Raw genomic sequence first — 16651 nt, 5'->3', positions numbered from 1 at the left:
CAAAAAAAGATGTTACTTAATATCTTTCTGTGCTTCCTTTCCTAAAACTGGTAGGAGATACTTCTTTATCTCACAAGGTGCCTGCCCCAGAAAGGCAAGAAGCTACATGTTTTCTATTAGATGGAGCATTTGAGCTTCCTGGGTACTGAGACTTAATTTCAGTTAACTTGCTTTTAAGGGAGAGTTGCCTAATTGTTCCACACTAGGCACATCTTGTGTTTTCTTAATTTATTTCTTTTTTAACCTGAAATGCTATGTGGGAAAAAATGAGATCTGCAATAGAGTCCTCAGTATCTTACTGACTTTCAGCAGGAGGAATCTTCGTAACTGACATTTACTGCCCAAATCTCAATTAAGTGTAAGTTTTAAAAGAAGCTAAACCCGGGGCGTTTCACAAAGAACAAATACTCTTCATTTTCTAAACATACAAATTAAAAAAAAAAAAAAAAAGAAGAAGAAGAAGGAAAAAAACAGGGGGCACAGATTTTTTAAAAGCTGTTGTAGAATCAATCACAGGATGATTCAGGCAGGAGGGGACCTCAGGAAGTCCCTTGTCCAACCTCCTCCTCAGGGCTGGGTCATCTCTGAGCTTAGAGTGGGTTGCTCAGGGTTTAACTCAGATGAGTTTTGAAAGCATCTAAAGGTGGAGATGGCGCAATCTGTCTGGGCAATCTGTGCCTGCCTCCCTAGGTGACAAAACAGTCTGTAAACCCAGTCCAGTCCTCTCGTTCCATCCTGTCCCTGCCGCCTCACCCTCCAGCCGTGCACAGCACCGGAGACCATGGCCCCACCTGACCAATATCCCTTGTAGCCCGACGGTGTTCTTTTATCCCTGCCATGGCTGCACTTGTCACGCTCCTCCAGCCTCCTCGCAGGGAGGTGTCCAGCATGATCCCTCCTGGAGCCCTCTGCTGGGCTTGCTCCAGCTTCTCCAAGTCTTTTCTGCCCTGGAGACCCAAACTTGGGGCCGTGTGTTACACTAGATGTGGCCCAGCGAGCGCTGAGCAGGGAAGGAACAACAACAAAAATAATAAATAAAAACAAACGCTTTCTTTCAGCCTTCTCCGGCATGGGGGGGGGGGGGGCTGAGATTTTCCAAGCAGTGATGCGGGGGCACTCAAATTACACAGGATAATAAAGGATTTCGCCCGGTCCTTGAGGACCCCATCTTGAAATCACACGTGGAGTGAAAACTCGGGCTCCTACGGCGCTCGGCGCCCTGCGGACACCGCCACGGCCGCCCCCACCCTGCACGGTCCCTTATCCCTTCAGCGCCAGGCAGCGGCGGGCGCGCCCTCCCCGGGCGGGTCCCGGCCCCGGCCCCGGCCCCGGCCCCGGCCCCGGCCCCGCTGTGGCGGAGGCGGCGGTGCCGCCCCGGGGGCGCGGGCGGGCGGTGCTCGGCGCGGCCCTTCCCCCGGCCATGGCGGCGAGGGCGGGCCGGCGCCCGGAAGGGGAGCCGCCGCCGCCCCCCGCCTGACTTCCCCGGCTGTCGGGCGGGGAGGGAGCACGGGCAGGAGGGCGCCATGCTGCAGTTCTTGGTAAGGCTCCGCGGGGCGGCGGCGCCGCCGCCATTTCGCGGCGGGGCGGGGCGAGGGGGGCGGCGGCGGCGGGGCCGCTGCCCGGGCGGGGGAGGGGAGCGCTGCGTTCGGTCACCGTGTGTTCGGTCACCGTGGTGTGACTCGGCTCCGTGTCAGCCTGGCGGCCGCGCCCAGTTTTGGCTTCCCGGCAGCGCAGCATCCTTGGGCGTTTTTCCTTCTCCGACTCCTTCCCACCCGCCCCGGCCCCGCTGTTCAGTACCCGCCGTGCGCAGCCGGACCGGACCCCCTTGTTCTCGCAGAACTGCTCTGAAAATGGAGTCTCTGCCTTGTTTTTCCTCCAAGCCGTGCCCTTAGTTTGCCTTGGAGATTCAGCAGATTCTGCTTGCTCACGGTGATGCTCCGCTTGCTGCTCAAATTTCTTTGTGTAAGCATAATACCTCCCTCCTTTGGTGAGAGCAGGAGTGTCGGCCCTTTGCCATTTTGTGCACCCTTAAAAATTTATCGCCGGAGATGCGGATTTTTATATATAGAAGTTAGGGTAAGGGATCGTATTTCATTGCTGCCTTTCATTACACCCCCTTAAGAACAGCAGAACTAATAGACTGAATGTTTTTTTATTTTTCCCATTTCAACACCCCTGGTCCCCTAAACTCCTCTGGGTGCGTGAAGTTAGATGCCTGACTGCTCTTCACTCGATACTTGATCGATGCTGGTATTTACTGCCAGATGTGGAAATAAATTCCCTGACCAATAACGTGCTTGTTTGTGCTGTTGCAAAGCATGGAAACAGCTTCCCATTTTTCATTCTAGGGATGTGAGGGGTGCCCTAGGGTTTTAATTGTGTTCTGATATGTCCCAGTAAGTACAAATAATAAGTGATATTCTTTCATCTTTTGTTGGGGGAAGATAATTCAACTGGCTCATAAGTTTCATACCAGGCATTGATACAGAGGAAGAAGAGATGGCCTGTTGTAAGTTGGGAGAGCCTTGCCTGTTTTTTGTAATAAATAAATAAGGCCTATTTCTTATCCCAGCTTCATAATAACAAAGATGAAAGCCTCAGTCATTATTGTAGCTGTTTATAATCCCTCTCCATTCCAGTGAAAACAGTAAGGCTGAATATGGTTAGCCACTCTCAAAGTTTTTGTGTTTGTCTACTCTACTGCTTGCTGCTCATGGTTTTTTTGTTGCTAGATAAAAATATCTTATGACTTCTTGATTAGTGTGTGAAAGTTAGATAAAAGATATACTTATTCTGGTTTTTTTCCCTGCTTGGGTGTAAATTGGGTGTTTGACTCTTGCTCTCCCTTGTAAGGGCTGTAGCAGGGAGATAAAGGGATAATCTCACAAACCTTGTGTTTTTGCTGTCCAGAGTTAATCGTTAAAGAAGCATTTGCCAGTGATGCAACTTGAAATGCTGGGTAGAAATTGGAAGACCCTAAACTCTCATCAGCCTTGTTGTTTGTAGTTAACATGCACATTTTAATTTGTTATATGTTTTGCTTTCCATATAATTTAGGTCTGAGTAGTGATTTTTTTTCCCATTGCTTGAATTGTCAGCTCTAAAAATAAATGTTACAGGTGGATTAGTCTTCAGTGCAGTGCTGGACTTTTCAAGTAAGGAGACACTTAAAGGAAGTACTGATCTCAGTACTGTCTGTACTGAATAAGATTTATCTCACAACAGAATAAGACATATATTGGAAATTTTCTAGGGTAAAAGCCTAGAAAACTGCGGATAAACAAGGACCTGGTTTGTGTTTTCAAGTGGCTTCCCAGACACTGCTAAAGATACAAGAAATTCTCCTCTGCTAGAGTGATGTTTTGCATTAAGAGGAATCAGAAGTCTGGTTTGCATCAGTGCAGTATTTGTTGGTATCTCCTGAAGTACCTCTTTAGCTGATAGTTGGAACTACAAGAGCATTTGATAACCAGTGCAGTATACACACACAAAAAAGACTCTACTTGTTCTTAAATTGTTAAAGCCAAGCTCCTTAAAAAGTAATAATAAACAAGGAATAAGACCAAAAATCTGTTTAAGAAAATACTGAGGTAACTTGCAGTCGTAATTCATTTGGCACCTCTCAGCAAATTTCAGTTTTCTATAGATAGATTTTCACCAGTGATGCTTACAGAGTCTGAATCACTGAGAAGACGAGCTGTGCTCTGTGCTGCTTCTGGCATGGAAAAAATGTCTGGTCAGTATGAGATGGCAAAGTTGTTTGTGGACAGTGGGTTTATTTTTTCTCAAAATAGTCTTAATTTGACAGCAGTGACCATGAGCAATAACAATTTTCGTAAATAGAACTGGCCCCAGCTGTCATAGGGAGTGATTTGTCTGCTGACAGTGAACAAAAGCACAGTGTTAGTAGTGTCCCCTTTCAAAACAGTTAAATGAGCTTTCTTAGTATAGAACATACTTATTTTGGAGCGTAACAATAAAAAATGTGGGATATTGGTGAATGAAAATTTTATCACCTGTCTTTGAAGAGAGGAATTTCTTTCACTGCAGAACTGTTCTTATGCTTGAGAATTTTCCTCAGCTGGCAAACAGGGTTTGGGCTAGAAACTGCTTCTCTTTTGCTTTTGCCCCTCTTCCCAGGTGTGTTTTTACGGACACCCTTCATCAACTACAAGTTTGCACAGTTGTCAAAAGAATTTGTGCTTCCAACCAACAGTATTTTCCTACCTCAGAGGAGCCCCTTGATCAGAGTGGATTTGGCTGAGAACTAAAGGCTTAGGATCAGAAGGGTCCGTCTGGAAGACGGGCAGCTGTTATTGCACAAGAAAAGTAGCAGGTTTACATCAGTTTTAAGTTGATGTACCCTTAGACCTTTTGAGACTGTGACATTGTGCAATCAGAGCCTCTGTTCTGACCTTCAAGCTTGTGAACCTTTTTTTTGCTTTATACAAAGACATAACACAGTAATATATGTATGTCCTTTTCCAGCACTGAGCATCATTTTAGTGGGGTGTTGCTTTAGGCTTTCCCAGCACAGACCAAAAGTTTTGTGGTCCCTGTTGCTATCTCCCCCATTTTTGTAGGAAGTAGTGCCTTTGTGGATATGCAGAGAACCTTACAAAGGGGATCATAGCTTCATTCAAATAGTCTTAGAGATATGTATTAAAAACCACAACTGTGCACAGTGTTTTGGAAATGATGGCAAGGCTTCCTGGTGAGGGAGATGGGCAAAACTGGACCTCTCTGGATGAAAGATGAGAAATTAAGTAGGAGCGGAGTTGAAACCCTTTAGTTTTTACATGACTTGCAATATTCCTCTCTCTGTATTTTAACCAAATATGCTTTTAATTAAAGAATGTTAACTATTCTCCCTTTCTTCCTTTTTAGCTTGGTTTTACTCTTGGCAATGTGGTTGGGATGTACCTTGCTCAGAACTATGATGTGAGTATCCTTGTATTCTCAGAGTTAAACCTATTCTGAACTGAAAATATAAGACTGTCTTCCCTCATTTGGAACTAAATTGGTTTTTATTTTGGGTTATTTTATTTAAACAGAATGCAGATCTTACTGACTTCAGTTACAGAGCAACTCAAACTTTTTCAGGAAGAATTTCTTCGCTGCAGTCAGGCATGGGAACGGGCTGTCCAGGGAAGTGGTGGAACCACCATCCCTGAAGGTGTTCAAGAAATGACTGGTTGTGGCACTTACCACTTTGGTCTAGTTGACAAGGTGGTGTTTGATCAAAGGTTGGACTCAGTGATCTTGGAGGTCTTTTCCAACCTTAATAGCAAAAAACAAAACAAAAAAAGTGGAACCAAAACATTTACCTCTCTGGCATCTTCTCTGTGACAGTGTAATTCTTAAAGCCTTTACTACTGTTCAGGCATCTACATAGATAGACTCAGGAGAAATGGAAAAGATTTAGCAATTGCTCATGGGTTTTACCTGCACTAAAATACTGGTTTCCTGACTCCGATAGCCTGCCTGTTTGTTAATTAAAAATCCTCAGAGGATGTGAAATGTCTTGTCTTCTGTACCAATAATGAAAATAAATTCTACCGGCTTTTTTTGAAAATTCAGCACCTGCTCCTACTTCAAAAAGTGTATTGGCCTGCAATCTATCTTTCCTTCTTTTTTCATGGTGAGGAAAGGAACAGTTAACAGAGTTTTCAGTGTGAAAAGGCAGACTATTTCAAGCTGGGTCTTCAACATATGCTTTTAAACTTCTATAGAGTCAGAAGGATTCTTTGGAAGAGCAGTGCCACTTAGTTGACAGGCTAGAGGAGTTAATAACATTTAACATGTTTTTTCTTTTTTTAATTCTTATGCAATCTATATTAGCCTAATTAAAAAAAAAAATTAAAAAAACAAAACAAAAGTTGTTGAGGCTCTGGTGGCATTTATCTTTTGCTTTCTTCTCATCTTCAGTATTGAAGTCATCTTGCTTAAAAAAATTGATCCATTTTGCTCCTTGTTGATGCACGTGATGTCTCCTGTCAGTCACTCCAGTGAGAGTACTAATGAAAGGCTAGTGTTTCTTTCTAGTATGTGTTTTACAGTGTTACAAAAATGTAGTCATAAGAATATGGATGTATCAATATGTATCATAAACATGGTATAGTGCTTTTCTGGCAGCACTAATGAAGTATTGCCACAAGAGGGGGACTCAGGCTTTTAGTTTGCAGGAAATGGTTCCCTGGGAATGTAACACTGACTTGCAGGATGAACATGGTAATTTTATTGCTGGTATTGAAGATGACTTGTTTTAGATGACATCTGAGATAAACTTGTCATAATGAGGTGCTAATTCTGCAGCTGTACACACGTGTGCTCATTTGTAAGCACAGGGAGGGTTCTGGTGACAGCAGTGGAGTTCTCTTGGTTTGGTTTAAAGTGTCAGACTGGGCTCTTAATTTCGTTTACTCCAACAGAGCTTAGTTTTGAAAAGGAAGGTAAGAGAAACTTATGTTACTGGTACTATCAGCCTCAGATCATCCAATAGGAGAACTGCAGTCTGTTTGGATTAGCTTCTGCTCTGTGGTCAGGTTACATATGAAGTAAAAGCCCATGATTTTTTTTTTTTTCCACAACTACTTGTGGAAACTTGTCTTAAATTTAATTTTAATCAGCTAGCTTGTAAAATCCTGCATTGTCACTTCCCAGTTTTAGCTAGAGTCATGAGATAATCTATTCCTCGCCCTTAAAAGTTGCAGTATTTTTTTTCAAGTTACCAAATTTACTGTTGGATTATTTTATCAAGATTCTCTTCTTTGCAGGAGAAAGCTGAAGTTTTGAAGCTTACAAGCAGTAAATTGAATTTTCCTTCAAGTGTGAAACTGCAAAAGGTTGCCAGTTTGCAATGCAGTAGAATTTTGTTCTACTGTGGGATTTTGTTCCCCATAGTGTGGGATTTTGTTTCTCACAAGACAAACCAGGAGTATTTCTTAATAAATTTGAGAACATAATTGATGCTCTTGAACATCTCTTTTCTCCCAGGTTGTGACCACTATAGTGCAATCTAATTTCCCCTTCAAAAGGCTGTGCATCAGTGTTTAAATCTGCTTGTTCTTGGTAGTTCCTCCTCTCTCAGTGAGGAAACCAGACTGGTCTTACTAAACTTCCTGTACAGTGGTCTTTTTTCCTTTCTCCTGTTCCCATCACCACTGGCTGACTTCTAGCCTTAACAACCTAAAATATTTTCTGAAGCCTCCTGTGAGGTGCTTTCATCTGCTCTTTGTTTGATATTGCTTTGATTTTAACCTATGTGCAAGGTAACAGATACTGGAAGTATCTTTTAGAAACCAGTTTAAACTTCATAGAATGTCTTGCTGTGTTTGTGGTATTGTCCTTCCTGATGAGACTCGTGTAGCTCAGGATTTTTTGTTAATTTGTGTAGGTTTTGATGGGTGTTTTTTCTTTTGTCTTTAAAGATTCCTAACATTGCGAAGAAACTTGAAGATTTTAAGAAGGATGTGGAGGCTAAGAAGAAACCTCCCAGTGACAAGTCCTGAAAGAGCAGTGTTCCCCAGGTCACCTCTGTGTGTGCATCAAGGATGCAATTTACCTTTCAGGCAACAAGGGTCAAGTAGAGGGTTGGCATGGGAGGTTCCTTCACTCTTAGTCTCCTAGAACTGGAATGTCCTTCTTTTGAGAGAGCAGCCGTGAACTTTTCCTGGGACTGATTTTCAAGGGTTTCAGAATTTCGATTTGCAGCTGATGTGTGACTGGATAAGATTGTTTGTATTTTTCATTATTTCTTTTCCTAATATTTTGTAACCCATTTTTACCTGATCCAACTGGAGTTGTTAGTGCTGTTACTATGTGTACCTCACACTTTGTAATGCCCTAGTCCTTAGAACTTCACAAAAGAAATTAAATGCATCAAGAAGGAACTTTCAGGTTTCTTGTCGTTTGTTGTGAGCAGCGGTACTTCACTGTCTTTAAGATCCAATTCCATTGTTGGAGATGCCAAACTTCATTTGTCAAGGTATGAATCTGTGGGAGGGGGGGAGCTCCTGCTTTTTCCCTTATGTTGAATGATCACTTCCGGCAGTGCAGACTTTGCACAAACATGGCTGGTTTCAAAAAGTGTAAAAGGCCTTTGTCTCTGCTGTTCCTTCCTTCTCAGGGGGAGGGCTCTTCGTACTCTTTCACTGCTCCAGTGTGGATCTAGGTAAAAGATCACAGATCTGGGTCACAGGTCATGGATCTGGATCAAAGGTCATGTCAAAGGGAACAGACCTGGGTCATACTTGCAAGGAGTATTCTGGTATCCAGGTAAAGGAAACAAAACGCACCTTGTGGATCGGTGCCAGGCTCCAGCACTTTCCGGGTGTAAGTGGTGCCAGTCTCATTCCCATGTGCTGTTGAGCTCTGGTCTGCCTTGGACCCCGTGGTGAGGGAAGACTGCAGATCCCACATTCTATGCTAGTCGCAGGGCTGTCGTGGCTTAACCCCAGCTGGCAACTCAGCCCCATGCAGCCGCTGACTCGCTGCCGCCAGTGGGGTAGGAAGAGAACTGGAAGAGTAAAAGTGAGAAAACTCATGGGTTGAGACAAAGACAGCTCAATAGGTAAAGTAAAAGCCACATGCTAGTAAAGCAAAACAAGGAATTAATTCACCACTTCCCATTGACAGGCAGATGTTCAGCCATGCCTGGAAAAGCAGGGCTCCAACACATGTAATGGTGACATGGGAAGACAAACGCCATAACCCTGAACATCTCCCCCTTCCTTCTTCCCCAGCTTTAGATGCTGAGCATGTCACCATGGAGTATCACTGGAGTCAGTTGGGAGCAGCTGTCCCAGCTGTGTCCCTTCCCAACTTCTTGTGCCCCTCCAGCCTCCTCAGACCTGGATGCTGGGGTGGGGTGAGATGCAGAAAAGGCCTTGACTCTGTGTAAGCACTGCTTAGCTAGAACCAAAACATCCCTGAATTATCCACACTGTTCCCAGCACAAACCTAAAACACAGCCCCGTACCAGCTATTGTGAAGATTAACTCTGCCCCAGCCAACACCAGCACCAGCACACTCTCCACTCCTACAGGTGGAGAGTAGAATGCCAGGTGCCCACCAAAGCTACTCTGTCACTCCTGTCTTCAGCTGGACAGGGGAAAGAATAGGAGAGGCTCGTGGGTCAAGATGAGGACAAGGAAAGATCATCAATTACTGTCACGGGCAAAACTAGCTTGACTTGGAGAAATTAATTGAGTTTATTACCAATCAAATCAGAGTAGGATAATGATAAATAAAACTGTCTCTTAAAGCACTTTCCCCCCACCCTCTCCTTCTTTCCTGAGTTTTCTACCTCCTGCCCCTGAGTGGTTTAGAGACGGCAAATGGCAGCTTCAGTCGGTTCATCACACATTTGACTTTAACTTACATTTCAAATGCACTGTTTCTTCCATTGTCTCTTGTTTCTTATACTGTCTCTTCCCCTTCTTTTCTTTCTGCTTGGTTGCTTGACGATGTCTCTGAATTACTGTGCAGGATGGGAGAGAGAAGAACTATCTTCCATAAATGGTGGGCAGGTGGAGATCAGCAGTTAGGCTATGAATCCAAACCATTCATTTTACGTACTTAATGGTCCAGTTTGTGTGTAGTTGTTCTAAGTATGCTTTTTTTTTACTGCTTCTTGGTGTGGAACAAGGGCCAGAGTTCAGTATTTCTCTCAGGTATGTCTGGTATTCTCAATTCCTCATTCATGTGTATCGTCTGTAGCCCATTGCCTTTGGTCCAGTTGTCTACCATGTATTTTCTTAGGATTAGAACTAGTTATCTGCTGTCCCCATTATTGTTTGTCTGGTATGCTACTATTCACCCACTGCAGCCACTAAAAACCCTGGTGTGTGAGAAAATACGCATCTTATTGTAGCACTTCTGTTTGAAGCCATAACTTTGCACAAATTCTGTTGTGAATTCTGAATAAAAATTTGCAATAATTTGAATAGATGTAAATCTTATTAATGTAATGATCTGCCAAATAAAATTTATTTCATTTTTTCCTGTAAAATAGAAGAGTTCTATCAGCTCTGTGAGGTGGCTTAAATCACTGAGTCCGCTTGACAGTCTTTTGCAGGATATGAAGGACAAAGAAAAGTGCCAGAAAAACATCCTCCTTGCTTTCATTAGGAATACCTGGTGATAGGCTGGTATGGACAAGTAGGAGGAACAAGCATAGTGAATGACCTCTGTTAGTTCAGGCTCTTGATTAAAGCATACCTGGAGTGTTTCTCCATTAGTGTTTTAGTTAGGATAAAGATTGTGCCTTCTAAGTGATTTGTCCTTTTATCATGCTTTGATTGTCATCGCAGGAAATCTGTAGGGCACATGGACTGGATTCCTCTTAGAAGAGACTAAATCAGAAGATGCGCTTTGATCTCTAATGGATGTTTAGTCCATTAGACAGGCCTGGAGACATTCAGAAGGAAAATATCCCAAGGTTTGGGCACTAACTGTTTTGCTCTATTAGTGGACCCAGTGGAGTGCACTGTTTGGTATAAACATAGCATGAAAGCTTTTAAGTACAGGACTCTCTATGTACCAATTGTAATTTTCAGTCTCGACCCCAAAGCCTTTTATTTGGATACATCTGAGTGGATTCCAAGTTCAGGAGTTCTCACTAATCATTAAAGACAAATTTACAGAATACCATACACCAAACTTCTGCATCTTTTGCCAAAGTTTGGTGATGACAGAGTTCTTCCACAATGCAGTCATGCAACAGAGGAAAGTATTCCTCATGTAAGGATTCTCCTTAAGGAATATAAATATATATAAAGAATATTTCACCTGCAATTTTCCATCCTTCCTTTCACCTCTGCCCTGAAACATGTAGCTCACATAAAAGCTTTCAATCTTTGCAAAGAGTTATTTGACAAGTTTAAAAGCCACCTCAAGTCAGACAATCTTAGTAGTGATGCTACCAACTCTCCCTTGGGTAAGCACTCAAAAAAACTCAAACAGGGAGAAGTGGTTTTACCAACTAGCATTAGCTATCAGAAACCTTGTGGTAGTAGTATGTGTTGAAGATACCCAGAATGTGCTTGGTGAAGGCAGTTCACAAATAAAGTACAGTGAGGTTTAGCTTTTGGTGAAGTAGTATTGTACACTCTGGTTCTTGAGCAAGGTTTCCATTACCTTTCATAGACTTCAGACCTGACTGAAAAATTTCCTTCCGTGCACAAAAGCTTTTCCATAGAGTGAGATAGCACTGCACAGCTGGTTTGATGCTTTCATGGATATGATGAACTTAGTTTCCTTAAACTTCCTCCCCACCCTCCCACATCTTTCTTTCCTATTCTTGAGAAGACCATTGAAAAATACTGGCTCTAACCCATTCGTATTTCTTTGCTTGCCATATAAAATCATGTTACTGTTTAAAATTGGATTATTTCTTTCCTCAAACATGCTTTATGTTCTTCCCTTTCTTTACATGAGAATGAGAAGGGAAATAATATTCAAAATATCTGTATTTGTTGCCAAACAGGCCAGTGTTACTCTTAAAAGTGTAATTTGGAGCTCTTTTGAGCTGAGTATTCCAAGCAGATGTTAGGGTTTGTTTGGTTTTTTCCTATCATATTAGGAAGTGAATGAGCTACAGCTGTAATGCTGTAGAAACAATATATGCTCATTAATATTAAAGACAGGACTTCTGAAGTGTTTCACACTGTTTGCAACACTTTTCATTTTAGCTCAAGCTGGGTTTTTGTTGCCCAGATAGTAAGCTGCAAATCTGGAAAACATTATAACACAGTTCCTGTCAACTTCGCAACTACCATATAACATTTTACCTCACCTGAGGTTATCCTAGGTGATACTAAAGTTTAACCTTATCTTTCAGAGGGCAGAGGGTATGCACAAATAATGACTGCTTGATGCAGATCTTGCATCTGGGGGCTCAGAGTACTTTGGATGCAGTGGTGTCACAGCAGGGTGCAAAGGATAGATGCGCTGTGTAGGAGCAAGTTTCCCACTTAACATGGGTCCTGTGAATTTCTGCCCATTCAAATGCCTATGTGGATAGCTGAGATCGCCAGCTAAAATATGGAATCTTCCCTCCTTTGCTAAAAACAATTGTATTCATTGTTTTGTATTGATTCTTTTGAGACATGTCCTAGGAGCTGAAGGTTCAAGGCAAAACAGCAGGAAAGGAATATATGAGCTACTAACAGACTTATAAAATATTTACTCTGCATTGAGACTATTGTCCTGTGATGGAAAATGCTGCCCTAAGGCTCCTCTAAGACCACCTTCCATTGAACACAGTAAAGGGTCAGTACTGAAAATATACAAAATTCCAGTAGCAAAACTAATTATTAGCTTTCTGGGTACCAGAATTCAAGTAAAGATGGTGGATATACCTCACAGAACTTCAGTAACATGAATGTTCAGTGGTTCTGTTTTATGCAGAACCACAGCCCCTTGTCTCCTGACGTGTGCTCCACCCCTGGTGAAACTGAAACATTGAAAAGAAAGAAATTGGAATTTTCAGAATTAATAAGGTGTTGATTTCATAAGCCTGGGTTATTGCAGAAATAAAATTGTGCATTGATATTTGTATGTAAAAATCAATATCAATATCCTGTATGGGATGCAGAATTACTTTGAATATTAAGAAGTGATGGTGGATATGGGAGGGTGTATATTACTAATAAAATCCAGAGGAAGTTTCCTATGCGATTCTATTTATTTTTGCCTCAGAGGGACAAAGAAAGAGATATATAATTTTATTTGTTAAACTTCTAGGTGGTATATGTTAACATTTATTTTAAAAAGTCCCAAGCCAAGGTAATTTTTATTGAATTTGCACTGTCATAAAATAATTGTGGAGGTTATCTGCTTTTTTACCTGAAACATGCATTAATCACAGATGATCAATTTTATTTTCATGAAAAATAAAACAAATTTCATAAATTGCTTTCCAAAGTCAATTCCGGCTCGCCTTTAATATATCTGAAAAGTACCTAAATACCTCAGTCCTGTAAATCACTGGCTCAAACCATAACTACACTAGTAACCTTCCTACCCTGTGAGCCCAAATGCTAGAGTGGAACATTCTGTTGGTTTTCTGTGTGAAAACAGGGATGCTGCAACATGTAGTTACACAGATTAGAGCCTTTCTCTGTCATCATCTGCACCTTTCGGGCCCAAAGATGCTATCTAAGGAATAAGATATTAATCAACATATATATTTTAAAAAAAACAATATAAGGGCCTGTTTTAAATTCTATTATTCATATTTTCTGCAATCCAGAGAGAACTGAACAGCCCATGTATAAGTATTAGGTACAGCTATCATGCTCTGCTTTTTTCCCTGAGAAATAAAACATTATTAGCTACAGAATAATTCCTCAGTATAAATCACCTCAATTTACTTCAGTTAAATTGATCAGGTTTTATATCACTGTGGAAAAAAAATATATGTAGCCTTAAGAGGATTTTAGTGAAAGGTAATATAAAAATATAAAAATAGTGTACTGCTTCTAGTCAATGTGGTTCTACTCTTTGGACAGGAATCTTAAATTCTGGGCTGAAAGCAGAACTTTTGTTTTCAAGGCTCAATGTATATGCTGAATCTTGAAAAATGAATCTTGAAAGCATCTGGAAATTGCTTAATCTGAAATCAGGCTTACCTCCCTTCTTAAGAAAATACTTCTGCTTTGGTTATTGGTAGAGGCAAATTTGAAGTCAAGTGACAGTGCACTATAAATTACCTGTGGAAATTTCCCACTTCTTTGTCTATTTGCCGTCTTTTATAATTAAAAAAAAATAACCAAACAGCAATCAGCAGCCATTGCCGTCACACTATGAGCCATGCAGCTTGCCCAATCCTAAACTTCTTCGCTTGCTGCTATGTATACTTGTATGTCTAAGGGTGGAATCTGGGCATGGGGCGTGCACTGACTGATCTGATATGGAAAAAGGACCAATACAGCACACTGCCTTCCTGCAACTGCCTGGTGGGACACAGCAGTGACAAGTGCCAGCAGCTGTGAACATGGAGATGTGCCAAGAGCACCAAAAGAGGAAAAACAGTCTGTTGGGGAAATTCATTGCCTGAGTCCACTCCAAATTCTCTGCACCAATCTCGTGAGACACAAACTATGCCAGCGCCTCATGGAAATGTTTCTGAAGAAATATTGCTTGAGATGTGCAACACAGCACCAAGCAGTTTCTATTTACCTACTGTTATTGCTGTTATTACTGAAAAGTGTTGCAGGACACCCTGTTTGATTTGTGAGTAATTCCAGATCTCCCTAAAGCTGACTGGTATGCCAGCTGCTCACCTCTCGCAAATGAGAATATCCTGTGTTGATATCCCCTGGGAAAGGTCTGGGATAGCAAGGTGTGATGGGACCGGAGCAGAGCTGAGAAATTAGTATTAGGAGAGTAGAAAGTGATTTGTTGCTGAGCAGAGAGGCAATTTGAAGGTGCTGGTGGATGAAGCATGAAGTGAAAAGGATTAGAAGATGAGCACACAGTAAAAGGTGCAGAGCAGCTAAAGCCTTAGGAAGAAAGCAAGCCAGAAAGAGTTTCTTGGTGGGGGGAGAAGGGTTGAAAGTAACTTTAGGCACTGTGAACAGAGAGATGTTCTGCTTGTTGTGTGTGGGGACAGGACTGTTGGTGTTGCCCCAGCTACTGAAGTGCTTGTTCACAGAGAAACCTGCCCATGTTGGTGAGCAGGCATTGCACCCCTCTGCCTTCTGTTCCAGTGGCTTCAGGGTGGAGCTTGTGCTGGGGGAGGCCAGAGTGCCTCTGCTTTGAGCTCCGTGTTGGGGTCTGCATTGAGCAGCCTCTTGCTGGGGATCAGGAAAATACCAAGGGAGTGGAGCTGAAGTGGTGGGGAGCATCTGGATCCCAGAGGCAGGTATGAGCTTTGTGTGCTGGAGTGCAGCAGAGCAGGAGGCTCAGGAGAGAGGGAACACAGGAACTGGTGAGTTAAGAAGAGTTGAAAAAGTGAGGCCGAGGTTTTGTTTCATGGATTAGGAGGGCATGGGGATGCACTGAGCCACTGATGCACAAACACTTTGCTTTTCAAAATGAAATTTACTAGAAATAGCAGTTGTTTTGCTAACAGATGCTGCCTGCTGCTTTTGGTGGAAGGGCTAAGACATACTTTTGTGATTTCCCTGCTTTGCTCCCCCTCTGCCATCCTGTGACTTCTTAGTGTATCTGTTTATTTCCAAGACAAGTGTGTGGGATCTCTCTGTTTTGACAGAAGCAGTAAACCAACACCTCTTCCTGTCTCAACACTACTTCCCTAAGGGCTTGGTGGGTTATGAGGTGAAATATATCCTATTTATATTCTCACAGAGCACTTGAATGTGCAGTAGTGAATAATTTATTTTATTGACATTTTATTTTTGCAGAATAGACATTCACACTACCAACTGGAGAGCCTAGATTATAAGTGGAAAGCATAAACATCCATTAAAGTGTATGTCTGAAAAGTGTGATTACATGAGATCCAATCATCCTAATATACAGCATAAATGTATTGACATTAAAGAAATTATGAAAACCAGGACATAATACATGAAATTTTCTGAATATCACAGGGATCCAGTCAGAAAAGCAGGGCATTCACTTTGCTGATGATAAAGAGAGTGGGCTTTTGGTTTGGTAGCTATCTGCTCTATGTCAGATTTTCCTACATTTGAAGTTCTGTTCTCCGGGCTGGTAGAGAGCAGGTGGATGTGATGTTTAAGTGAATGAGGAGATACAGCAGCACCACTCCACTTCAGCCCTCTCCCTTCTTACTCATGGAGCAGCATCAAGTGCCATCTTGGATGAGTCTGTCCTTTCTCTGTCAGGGGAATTGTAACTGCATGTTGAAACAGCAGCCAAAGAGAGAGGAGAGCTGTGGGTGTCTTGGCCTGGTAAGGTTTTGCTGGTTATAGCTTTTCCTGCTGAAAGAACTCCCACTTCAATAATGATAAAAAAAGGCATTGAACAAAGCTTTCTGTTTCTGAAACTCTTCCTTTCAAAACAGAGATTGCAAGTACTGCAATACTGGAAATTTATACTGGTGATGTGGGAAAAAAAAATCTGCTTCCAAGGAGAATTCTCCTTCCTCTCTGGAGGTTTCTGTTATCCCTTTGAAGAGCTGTAGCTGGCAGTTGGTAGTTGTATTTTGGTCCAGGTCATATGGGTTAGGTGGGAAAATGGATTTGTACACCACAGTGATGGGTCACCTCAAAAGAAGAAGAATAATTTGCCTTTAAGGAAGTAGGCTTATAAAACCTTGGGTTTGGGAGTAAGGCTCCCCCTCCATTCACTGTAGAAGTCAATGGTAGGACTGAATATCCCACTGCTGAGTACACCAGTGTATGTGTACTTGTCTTCTACTATTTGAGTCCTGTATACAAGTCCTGCATAATTGTTCTAAGGTATGAAAAAGCTGTAGGCAGATAATTCGAAGGTGATTTTTTTTCCGAGTTATGGTATCCCAGGGAAAGCAAAGATAGAGCAAAGCTAATCTCTCCTTTTAACTCACACTGATTTTCAGAACTGAAAAGTTTTTTCAGAAGATATCCCTGTGGATTTTCTTCATGGTTTTCTTATGGATCCCCGTTCTATGTTTACACAAGTTTTCTTCTCTCTTTCATATGTGCAATGTAGGTTTAATATTTCATCCCAACTCATTTTG

At 42.1% G+C, this 16651-nt stretch overlaps 1 protein-coding gene across 1 annotated transcript; it reads left to right on the top strand.

Moving 5' to 3' along the window:
- The first annotated feature begins 1416 nt into the window (after positions 1-1416).
- On the top strand, positions 1417-7892 carry STMP1 (short transmembrane mitochondrial protein 1). The gene is made up of 3 exons (XM_027680594.1): positions 1417-1538; positions 4888-4941; positions 7431-7892. Exons 1-3 carry the CDS (start codon positions 1524-1526, stop codon positions 7509-7511), a joined length of 150 nt encoding a protein of 49 aa, XP_027536395.1. The 5' UTR covers positions 1417-1523; the 3' UTR covers positions 7512-7892.
- The last annotated feature ends 8759 nt before the right edge of the window (positions 7893-16651 follow it).

The sequence above is a fragment of the Neopelma chrysocephalum genome, unplaced genomic scaffold, assembly GCF_003984885.1.
Source record: "Neopelma chrysocephalum unplaced genomic scaffold, ASM398488v2 Primary Assembly neopelma1_59, whole genome shotgun sequence".
Taxonomy (NCBI): Eukaryota; Metazoa; Chordata; class Aves; order Passeriformes; family Pipridae; genus Neopelma; species Neopelma chrysocephalum.
The sequence above is the reverse complement of the archived record's forward strand: the minus strand, read 5'-3'. Positions and strand labels throughout refer to the sequence as shown.